At 42.2% G+C, this 12,489-nt stretch overlaps 1 protein-coding gene across 1 annotated transcript in view; it reads left to right on the plus strand.

Moving 5' to 3' along the window:
* Positions 1-12,489, plus strand: part of tedc1 (tubulin epsilon and delta complex 1) — a 46,754-nt gene that overhangs the window by 25,597 nt on the left and 8,668 nt on the right. Inside the window, exons 5-6 of the mRNA XM_073060026.1 lie at positions 7,017-7,115; positions 11,783-11,869. Of these exons, the coding sequence (XP_072916127.1) occupies positions 7,017-7,115; positions 11,783-11,869 (186 nt within the window). The remainder of the gene's footprint in view (positions 1-7,016; positions 7,116-11,782; positions 11,870-12,489) is intronic.

Raw genomic sequence — 12,489 nt, forward strand, 5'->3', positions numbered from 1 at the left:
GGTGTTGATCTGTCTTACTGTTTGGGGAAAATAACTGGTGGTCCTGACATTGATGCTCCTAACTTTCCATAAGCAAAGTGGGTGGGATCCTTCATGATACTACTGGCCCATGTTTTTGTTGGCAGGTAGGCTGGTGCAGGTAATGCGTTGGGCAGTTTTGACTATCCATTGTAGAGCCTTCCTGTCCGCTGCAGTGCAGTTTCCATACCATGCAATGATGCAGCTTGTTAAGATGCTCTCTGCGGTAAATCTATAGAATGATATGCGTATAGAAGTGCATCGTCCAGTCCTCTTCAGTCTCCTTGGAACATAGAGGCATTGGGGAGCTTTCCTGATTGAGTATAATGTGTTCTGGGACCATGAGAGGTTAAGGGCTAATACAACCTTCCAATTACTGGAAAATTCTACCAGTTGATTTTGTGACGTGAAATACATCTGACGCAGTTTGCAAGGCAGATGTAAATGAAGTGCCGTTGTTCCAACGACAACCATCACTGTGCTCTCCAGGGACAGTTACATCTTTATTGCTGTCCACAAAACAGAAACCCAATTAAAATGAATTGCCTTGTGTGCCTTCCATTTTTCTTTACCACCTACTGCATTGGGCTGTCCCCTATTCTTACCCTAATTCGCCCATGTTGGAATCAGTTGTTTTTTATATTTTTTTATTGCATATTAGTTAAATTAATGCAAGACTAAAATTGTAGATTTTTACTGACATGACTTGTATTTTTAATAGTTTGTATCATTAACATATCCATGTATTTTTCACAGTATGTAGTGGTTTGTCCCCACTTAGTGACAGAAGGTGGTATAGTTATTAACACCATTCCATTTTTTAATTGGCTAAGCGTCCCTAAGACCAGAAGATATAGGAGCAAAATTAAGCCATTTGGCCCATCGAGTCTGCTCCATTATTTCGTCATGGGTGATCCAATTTTCCTCTCAGCCCCAATCTCATACCTTCTCCTCAAGTCGTCAAGTCATTTTTATTGTCATTTCGACCATAACTGCTATGCACATTACATAGTAAAAATGAAACAATGTTTTTCAGGACCATGGTGTTACATGACACAGTACAAAAACTAGACTGAATTACGTAAAAAACAACACAGAGAGAAAAAAAACAATGACACTAGACTACAGACCTACCCAGGACTGCATAAAGTACACAAAACAGTGCAGGCATTACAATAAATAATAAACAGGACAAAAGGGCAGTAAGGTGTCAGTCCAGGCTCTGGATATTGAGGAGTCTGATAGCTTTGGGGAAGAAATTGTTACATAGTCTGGTCATGAGAGCCCGAATGCTTTGGTACCTTTTCCCAGACGGCAGGAGGGAGAAGAGTTTGTATGAGGGGTGTGTGGGGTCCTTCACAATGCTGTTTGCTTTGTGGATGCAGCGTGTAGTGTAAATGTCTGTAATGGCGGGAAGAGAGACCCCGATGATCTTCTCAGCTGACCTCACTATCCGCTGCAGGGTCTTGCGATCCGAGATGGTGCAATTTCTGAACCAGGCAGTGATGCAGCTGCTCAGGATGCTCTCAATACAACCCCTGTAGAATGTGATGAGGATGGGGGGGGGTGGGAGATGGACTTTCTTCAGCCTTCGCAGAAAGTAGAGATGCTGCTGGGCTTTCTTTGCTGTGGAGCTGGCGTTGAGGGACCAGGTGAGATTCTCCGCCAGGTGAACACCAAGAAATTTGGTGCTCTTAACGATCTCTACCGAGGAGCCGTCGATGTTCAGCGGGGACTGGTCGCCCCGTGCCCTCCTGAAGTCAACAACCATCTCTTTTGTTTTGTTCACATTCAGAGACAGGTTGTTGGCTCTGCACCAGTCTGTTAGCCGCTGTGCCTCCTCTCTGTAAGCTGACTCGTCGTTCTTGCTGATGAGACCCACCACAGTCATGCCGTCACCAAACTTCAGATGTGGTTCAAGCTGTGTGTTGCAGCACAGTCGTGGGTCAGCAGAGTGAACAGCAGTGGACTGAGCACACAGCCCTGGGGGGCCCCCGTGCTCAGTGTGATGGTGTTGGAGATGCTGCTCCTGATCCGGACTGACTGAGGTCTCCCAGTCAGGAAGTCTAGGATCCAGTTGCAGAGGGAGGTGTTCAGGCCCAGTAGGCTCAGCTTTCCAATCAGTTTCTGAGGGATGATTGTGTTGAATGCTGAACTGAAGTCTATGAACAGCATCCTCATATCCCTTCATGCCCTGACCAATCAAGAATCTATCAATCTCTGCCTTAAATATACATAAAGACTTGGCCTCCACAGTTGCCTGTGGCAAAGAATTCCGTAAATTCACCACACTCTGGCTATAGAAGTTCTACCTCATTTTGATTCTAAAAGGATACCTATCTACTCTAAGGCTTTGTCCCCTGGTTTTAGACTCTCTCACCATAGGAAACATCCTCTCCACATTCACTCTATTGAGCCCTTTCACCATTCGATACATTTCAATGAGGTAACCCCTCATTCTTTTGAATGCCAGCAAATACACACCCAGAGCCATTAAACGTTCTTCATGTAACAAGCCATTCAATCCTGGAATCATTTTCGTGAACCTCCTTTGAACCCTCACCCATTTCAGCACATTTTTTCTAAGATAAGGGGCCCATAACTACTCACAGTACTTCAAGTGAGGGTTCACCAATACTCAACATTACATCCGTGCTTTTATATCCTATTCCCCTTAAAATGGATGCTACTGTTGCATTTGCCTTCTTCATCACAGACTCAACCTGCAAATTAACCTTGTGGGAATCCTGCACAAGGACTCCCAAGTCCCTTTGCACAGCAGTTTTTTAAGTTTTCTCTCCATTTAGAAAATTGTAAACCCTTTCATTTCTTCTACCAAAGTGCATGACCATACATTCCTGACACTGCATTCCATGTGCCATTTCTTTGCCTGTTCTCCTGATCTGTTGGTCCTTCTGCAGCCTCTCTACTTCCTCAAAAGTACCTGCTCCTCCACCTACCTTCATATCATCTGCAAATTTTGCAACAAAGTCATCAATTCCATCATCCAATCATTAACATATATAGTAAAAAGAATTGGTCTTTTGCGCTGCAGACACCTGTGGAACACCATTAGTCACCAGCAGTCAGCCAGAAAAGACACCCTTTATTCCCACTCTTTCCCACTGCTTTATCTGTGCTAGAATCTTTCCTGTAATACCATGAGCTTGTAGCTTGTTAAGCAGCCTCATGTGGCACCTTATCAAAGGCCTTCTGAACTGATCAACTGGCACCATCAACTGATTCTCCTTTGTCTATCCTGCTTGTTATTTCTTCAAAGAATTCCAACAGATTTGTCAGGCAAGATTTTCCCTTGAGGAAACCATGCTGACTATGGCCTATTTTATCATATGCCTCCAAGTACACTGAGACCTCATCCTGAATTATTGACTCCAACATATTCCCAACCACTGAGGTCAGACTAACTGGCCGATAGTTTCCTTTCTTCTGCCTCTCTCCCTTCTTGAAGAGTGGAGTGACATTTGCAATTTTCTAGTCTTGTGGAATCATTCCAGAATCTAGTGTTTCTTGAAAGATCAATATTAATGCCTCCATAATCTTTTCATCCACCTCTTTCAGAACCCTAGGCTTTACACCATCTTGTCCAGGTGACCTATCTACCTTCAGACCTTACAGTTCCCCAAGAACCTTCTATCTATTTATGGTAACTTCACACATCTCATGACCTCTGACACCTGGAACTTCCACCATATTGCCAGTGTCTTCCACAGTGAAGACTGAGGCAAAATACTTACCTTGTTCATCCACCATTTCATTGTTCCCCATTGCTACCTCTCCAGCATTGTTTTCCAGCGGTCCAATATCCACTCTCGCCTCTCTTTTACACTTCATGTATCTGAGGAAACTTTTGGTATTCTCTTTAATATTATTGGCTAGCTTACTTTTGTATTCCATTTTTTCCTTCTTAATGATTTTAGTTGCCTTCTTTTGGTTTTTATAAGCTTCCTAATCCTCTAACTTTCCACTAAATTTTGCTCTATTATCTGCCCTCTCTGGCTTTTATGTTGGCTTTGACTTCCCTAATCAGCCAGAATTGTGTCATCTTTCCTTTAGAATACTTCTTCCTCTTTGGGATGTAAATATCCTGTGCCTTCTGTATTGCTTCCAGAAATATCCAGCCATTGCTGCTCTGCCATTATCCCCGCCAGTGTTCTTTTCCAGTCAATTCTGGCCAACTCCTCTCTCATGCCTCTGTAATTCCCTTTGCTCCACTGTAATACTGATACATCTGACTTTAGCTTTTTCTTAAATTTCAGGATGAATTTGATCATATTATGATCACTTTATCCTAAGAGTTATTTTACCTTAAGCTCTCTAATCAATTCTTGTTACCCACGTGATATGATTGTGCAACTGTGACTTGTTTATTCTTTTCTAAGGAACGTCTAATATCTGGATTATATAGGTGATAGATTTTTCAAAGGCACCATCTTTTTATTGAATCTATTGAATCTTATTTGCTTCTCAGCTCCGCACTTAGTTTCAAATGTTCTGTATCTTTGTTTTAACTTCAAAATAAATAATAGTGAAGAATCAATGAATCAAAGTTTCTCGCTCATTCCTGAACTCCTAAAAGAACCCTGGGATCAAAAGTAACTGAGATCTGACACCCACTATACCCATCAATGTTCACCTCATCTTCTCCCCCATTCCTCTCCTCGTAGACTCTTAACCTGGCAAGTTCTCTCGATGCCGATGATGATGGCCCCTATCCCCACCACCCGATTACCTACCTGTTTGGAATCAGGTTGACAGTTGCCCCAGCATCTGCAGTCCTCTATCCCAAACAGTATAGGGGTTGCATGGTAACATAGTGTTTAGTGTAACGTTTTACAGGGCCAACAATCTGGGCTCAATTCCCATCGCTGCCTGTAAGGAGTTTGTATGTTCTCCCTGTGACCGCATGGGTTTCCTCTGAGTGCTCCAGTTTCCTCCCACATTCTAAAGACATATGGGTTAGGGTTAGTGAGCTGTGGGCATGCTATGCTGGCAACAGAAGCATGGTATCACTTGTGGGCTGCCCCCAGCACAATCCTCAGACAGTGTTGCTTATTGAGACAAACAACACATTTCACTGTTTGTTTCAATGTACATGTGATAAATAAAGCTAATCTTTAAACTTCCTTCTCTTTAGGAGCAGAGATAGCGCAGCAGGGGAAGAGATGTGAGCTGGTCACTCTGTGGTATTACATTGTGTGCAAATGGAACTCTAATGGAAATTAGGTGTTTGAGGTGCTAATTAAAATGATGCATTTCATTGTATGATTTGATGTACATGTGACAAATTAAGCCAGTCTCAAATAGTGCTTGGGTCTTTGGCCAAAATCACTTCTGAAATAGGGGGAATACTTGCTGGTACCTCACTGCTATAGTCATTAGCTCATCCTTAACACACAAAGGAGTTCCAAAGCCACTAAGAAATGATCTCGCCTCCTCCCCAGAGCCAAGGTGAAAGACAGCATGATCTTGTGTTAAAATACAGACTGTAATTTGTGACTGGGTAGTGTTGAATTCTGATGTTTTTAATCCACAACACTTTACAATTATTTTGTAAACATTAATAGAACAAAGAAGTGAAAACGGACGGTGATAAGTGAAGAGGGGGAGAGGCAAAAAAAAAGATAAAAGATGTTGCAGCATCATTCGTGGTCAGCTCTTTTGTACACACAGATAAGAAAAACTCCACTCAAATTCACAGATAATAGTCAGACAATTGTATACCCTCTGTTCAAATAATACAGCACTAAAGAAGCTTCCAGAGCTTTCTAGAATCATACAAGTGTAACCACTAGGGGGCACACTGAATGATTGCATATGCATACTGTGACCACTAGGAAACATACTAAACAGTTACTTGTATAAGAACTACTTAAAATACATGCAATTAATTGTTAAGCTGCAAAGAACAAAACAATTAAACAGTCTAATCCAGTGGTAGTGATTCGAGTCTCTATTAATGGTGTGAGCAAAGCTAAAGAAGGTTCTCAGTGTCAGCTCAGCCCTGACATGTGTTCTGACTGACTATAACATCACTGGCTCCATTCATAGTGGACAGACTGCAATAGATAAATATGGAACATGGGTTGAAGTGATGGATGGTTCTGTTAGATGCAGTCAATCATCTGTTAGTCCTTCGAAGACACCTTCTACAAGCAATGCCGCAAAGCAATAAATTCACGACATATGCCAGTGGTATTAAGCCTGATTCTGATTCTGAAATACCTATATGCAACTCACATCCATGAACCATTCCACTACAGAAACGAGTGATTTGACCACTCAGGCCAGTGTCATTATTCCTCATCTGGATCGAATCTCAATTGCCAACTTAATTCCTTCTGCTTTTAATGTCCTAGTGTAGAGGTTGCAGGAAGAGATGAGGAAAGGTTGAACAAGCTAGGAATTTTCTCCTTGAAACAAAGGAGAATGAGAGGTGACTTGATAAAGTTGTCAGAGATGATCTGAGGCATAACTACAGTAGATAATCAAGAGTTTTTTTTCCCAATGCGGAAATGGTTACCAGTGAGGAAATCATTTTAAGGTGATTGGAGGAAAGTATGGTGGGGGGGGGGGGGTATCAGAAGTAGGATATTTGCAGAGAGTGATGGGTGTGTGGAATGTCCTGCCAGGGGTGGTGGTAGAGGCAGCTACATTAAGGGTGTTTAAGGAACTCTCATATAGGCATATGGATGATAGAAAAATGGAGTGTTATGTAAGAGGGAAGGGTTAAATTAATCTTAGAGCAGGTTAAAATGCTGGCACAACATCCTGCCCTGTGCTGTACTGTTCTATGTTCAGAATCAGAAGAATGGACTTATGTGAAGTCATTGTTCATGAATGAGGCTTTAATTCGGCAGAGGCAGGAAGGGAGTAAAAGCCCCTGTTCTGCATTAGGGCATTGTTTCAATTTGCAAAAGTAGTCCATCAGAGAAGAAGGAAAGACGTGTCTCCCTATCATCTGTGATATTCTCTTTCAGATACACTCGAACACCAGAGGATGCCACAATGGACAAAGCATCGATCACTTGTCTGCAACAGAAATGCGTCTAATCCAAGATCCTGTGCAATGCAATGAGGTGAGCCGACTGTCCCAGACTCTATTCAACACACCCTTTCTGCTAGGATAGTCCTGGACATCCTGCCATCGTCCCAGACTCTATTCAACACACCCTTTCTGCTGGGATAGTCCTGGACATCCTGCCATCGTCCCAGACTCTATTCAACACACCCTTTCTGCTGGGATAGTCCTGGACATCCTGCCATCGTCCCAGACTCTATTCAACACACCCTTTCTGCTGGGATAGTCCTGGACATACTGCCATTGTCCCAGACTCTATTCAACACACCCTTTCAGCAGAGATGGTCCTGCCACTCCCTGTTTGCAAGGTATTTACTGCCTACCTCATCCTGTGAACCTGCAGTCTCTCCAGTTGTGAGTGTGGACACCAAGAATTTAGTTCCAATTATTACTTCTGCTGTGTAGCTGCACAGTGGTGGTCTCTGCTCAGCCCAGTATCACTCTTTGTGTCAACAATTGAAGTTGGCCATTTCTGTACAGTGGAGTGAAGAGATTATTCTTGGAATTTACAGTGGCATTGAATGCCAGCTCCTGATGGTGACTGCCTGTCAACTGTTGGATTCTGATGTTTTAATCCAAGGAAGTCAGAAGTCCAGGAAAGAGGCACAAAGCTTGTTGCTTCACAGTAGTTTTATTAGTGTTGATAGAACAAAGAGAAATTGAAATGGAGAGTGATAGAGGTCTGCTAAGTGAAGACAAAAAGCTGTGATGGCACTGACCTTGTGGTGCAGCTCTTTTATACCTATAGATAAGAGTTAACCAATGACATAACTCTTATTCAAGTAATGCAGTGCCAAGAGAAACTTTCAGTCATACCAATATAGCCAGTGTTCCCGCCATTACAGACATTTACACCAGTCAATGTTTCATCGGATGCTACACGACCTGCTGAGTTCATCCAGCTTGTTTATACATGTTGATTTGACCACAGCATCTGCAGTGTACTTTGTGTAGACATTTACACCACATGCTGCACCTGCAAAGCTAACAGCATTATGAAGGACCCCACACACCCCTCATACAAACTCTTCTCCCTCCTGCCATCTGGCAAAAGGTACCGAAGCATTTGGGCTCTCACGACCAGACTGTGTAACAGTTTCTTCCCCCAAGCCATCAGATTCCTCAATACCCAGAGTCTAGACTAACATCTACATCATTTATTATTATATTGAAATTTGTCCTCTACTGTGCCTATTGTCTTGTTTATTATTAATTAATTAATTATTGTGCTGCCCTGCACTGTTTTGTGCACTTTATGTAGTCCTGTGTAGGTCTGTAGTATAGTGTACTTTTTATGTTCTTTTACATAGTCTAGAGTAGCCTTGTGCTGTCTCACATAGTCTAGTGTAGTTTTGTGTTCTTTCATGTAGCACCAGGGTCCTGGAGGAACGTTATTTAGTTTTTACTGTGTACTGCACCCCCAGTTTATGGTCGAAATGACAATAAAAAGCGACTTGACTTGACTTGAAGGGGACACTTTGAACAACTGCATATAGACAGAATCAGGTTTAGTATCACTGGCATGTGACATGAAATTTGTTAAATTAGCAGCAGCAGTTCAATGCAATATATAATCTAGCAGAGAGAAAAAAATAAAAAAAACAATAAATAAACAAGTAAATCACCTTTCTTTCTCTTTTATTTCCCATAATTCTCCACCTTCCCCCAGCCCATTTCCCTTCAGCCTATCACTTCCCAGCTCTCTACTTCATCCCTTCCCCCTCTTCTTATCCCCACTCGACCATCCCATGTTACTTCACTCCTGATGAAGGGTTTCGGCCCGAAACGTCATCACTACCTCCTCCCATAGATGCTGTCTGGCCTGCCAAGTTCTGCCAGCATTTTGTGTTTTTATTTATTTCCAGCATCTGCAGATTCACTCTTGTTGCCTTTGAAATCAATTACGTACATTGAATAGATTTTTAAAAATGTGCAAAAACAGAAAATACTGTATATTAAAAAGAAAAATGAGGTTGAGTCCAAAGATTCAGTGTCCATTTAGGAATCAGATGGCAGAGGGGAAGAAGTTGTTCCTGAATCGCTGAGTGTGTGCCTTCAGGCTTCTGTACCTCCTTCCTGATGGTAACAGTGAGAAAAGGGCATGCCCTGGGTGCTGGAGGTCCTTAATAATGGACGCTGCCTTTCTGGGACACCACTCCCTAAAGATGTCTTGGGTACTTTGTAGGCTAGTGCCCAAGATGGAGCTGACTAGATTTACAACCTTCTGCAGCTTCTTTTGGTCCTGTGCAGTAGCCCCTCCATACCAGACAGTGATATAAAAATAAGTTTTTGAGTGTATTTGTTGACATGCCAAATCTCTTCAAACTCCTAATAAAGTATAGCCGCTGTCTTGCCTTCTTTATAGCTACATCAATATGTTGGGACCTGGTTTGTGTAACACTTTATGTCATCAGTGAATAAGGTTCATTGCTGCCAATGTCTATAAGGAGTTTGTACGATCTCCCCGTGACCCTGTGGGTTTCCTCCGGGTGCTCAATTTCCTCATAGATCCTCAGAGATCTTGACACTCAGGAACTTGAAGCTGCTCACTCTCTCCACTTCTGATTCCTCTACGAGGATTGGTATGTGTTCCTTCATCTTACCCTTCCTGAAGTCCACAATCAGCTCTTACACTGTCACCACTTGGAAGCATATTAAACAGTTACTTGTATATAAGTAATTATATACAAACAATCAGGCAATTAATTATTAAACTGCAAATAAAATAACAACATAGTCTAATCTAGGAATCCAAAACAGCACTGGGCATTCATTCATGCCCACCTTCATATGGCAGCAGTGGGAGGATCATGGTTACTGCTAAATTCGTAGTTGTCCATCGTTCCTGCTTTCTAGTCCCAGGATCTACTTGAAGCCAGTCCATTTAAGATTAAGTTTAGCTTTGTTTGTCGCATCTACATCGAAACATGCGTCAGTGACCAACACAGTCCGAGGATGCTTGCTAACCCTTTCTTCATTTTGGGATGTATAAGGAAACTGAGCACCCGGAGGAAACCCACAGGGTCACGGGGAGATCGTACAAACTCCTTACAGACATTGGCGGCAATTAACCTTATTCACTGGCACTGTAAAGTGTTATGTTAGCCTCAACGCTACTGTGGCAATTTTCAATGTTACTGTTGGCTTCCTGGCTCAAATGAAAGCGCTGACTTGCCTCTGTCTGAAACACAATGCAGTTAATGGAACAGTATTAACACAGGATGTATAGACTTGATAGGAACATGGAGGCTGGAGTTGGAAGGCTGTCTGTCTGTGTGTGTGTGTGGGTGGGAGGGAGGATAGGGGATTGTTTAACTGGTGGTGTTTGGTTGCTTGCTGTATTCTGTTTTGTTGTGTTTGGTGTTGTTCTGTGAAGTTTGTGGGAATACAGTCGGCCCTCCTTATCCGCGAATTCAACCAACCACGGATCGCGAAAACCCGGAAGTGCTCTTCCAGCACTTGCTGTTTGAGCATGTACGGACTTTTTTTTTCTTGTCATTATTCCCTAAACAATGCAGTATAATAACTATTTTACATAGCATTTACATTGTATTAGGTATTATAAGTAATCTAGGGATAATTTAAAGTACTGGAGGATGTGCGTGGGTTATCGTGGATCAGGATAGAAAAGAATCGTAAGTTCTCTTACTAAGTAAGTCGGAACAGGTACACCCAGTATTATTTAGCGTCAGTTAGTCAAACGTTTGTCTTAGTATATAGTATATATTTTACCTTTCTATGCATATAAAACACTTAAGAACGTATGTTTCAGCTCCAGGCTCGGGAATGGAAGTTCCCGAGTTCGATCCAATGACAGATCGCTCCTGAGTGCGCTCCACCGTGCCGAGTTGATGTGGAGGATCAAAAACCCAAAACCCAATAATTAAACCACTGCGTTGCTTAGTAATAATTGTAGCTTTCATCAGGGCAGAGCCTTTCTCACTTTAACCTTTAAAATTGTTCCGATCGTTGACTGACGTAGCCTAACACTTTTCCAATGACCGATGGCGTTTCACCTCTTTCCGATCGCTTTATTATTTCCACTTTATTTTCAATCGTGATCGTGACTATTTTCATGAACAGAAACACTGCGGATTCACATCTCTGCCACCAGGTCCTAATGTCCACTGCATTGAGACAGGTTAAATAAGGTCTGGGGTTCCACTGGATCCTAAGGTCCACCGCATTGAGACAGGAAGAAGAAGGGACTGGAGCATCCGCATTTTTTGGTATCCACGAGGGGTCCCAGAACCAATCCCTCGCAGATAAGGAGGGCTGACTGTACTGGCGTCAGAATGTGTGGCAGCATTTGCGGGCTGCCCCCAGCACATTCTTGACTGTGTTGGTGGTTAATGCAATCAACACATTTCACTGTACATGTGATAAATGAATCTGAATCTGAAATTTACAGCAGTGGGCGAATCATTTCTCCTCACTTAAAATCTGTTTAATACAACATATAATATATGACAGTACAGGCCCTTCTGCCCACAATGTCATGCTGACCTTTTAACTTATTCTAAGATCAATCTATTTTGAGTGTTGTCTATGCCTGTAATGTTATGGTTTGAGTGGCTGTGTATAAGTGCTTCCTGTGCTTGCTAATCACTGCGTGAGGATATCAGTGACGATCTGACCTCTGCTAACATCACTTTATTACTGTAGTTTATACAGCTGCTGGAGCAGGAGAACATGCGACTGGAGGCGTACCTGGACTGGAAGCAGTTGGAGCCCTTCTTTTGGCAGTGGATGGTAACAGCGTGATTCTAGAAATAGTTCTGTCCCCAGGACCCGCTGTGCAACAGCACAGACACTGGTGATGCTGCTCACAATATCAAAATGGCCTTTAGGATTGATTTCACCAAGTTGACTTATAATCTGTGACTTCCTAATGAGCACTCCCATTAGATGATTACATTCACCAGAAGTAACATCCCTGACTCAATCCTGATTATGAGTGAATTTTGAAATTTTACAGGGCTATTTAAGTAGCTACTTAGAAAAAGAACTCGAAGTAAATTTATTATTAAAGTACATATTTCACCATATACAACCATGAGGTTCATTTTCTTGCAGGCATTTACAAGAAAATATAAACATAACCATAGAACAGTATAGCACAGTAGCACTTCACCCATAGTGTTGTGTTGACTTTTGAACCTACTCTAAGACCATTCTAACCCTTCCCGCCTACATTGCCCTCTATTTATCTTTCATCCATGTGCCTATGAAAGAGTTAAATATATCCCCCAATGTATCTGCCTCTAGCACCGTTCCATTCAAGAAGTTCAATAGAATTTATGAAAAACTCTACATAAGCAGACATAATATATATAAACTGCATTTTGCATCTTATTTTGATATGCAGAAGT

Source organism: Hemitrygon akajei, chromosome 11, assembly GCF_048418815.1.
Source record: "Hemitrygon akajei chromosome 11, sHemAka1.3, whole genome shotgun sequence".
Taxonomy (NCBI): Eukaryota; Metazoa; Chordata; class Chondrichthyes; order Myliobatiformes; family Dasyatidae; genus Hemitrygon; species Hemitrygon akajei.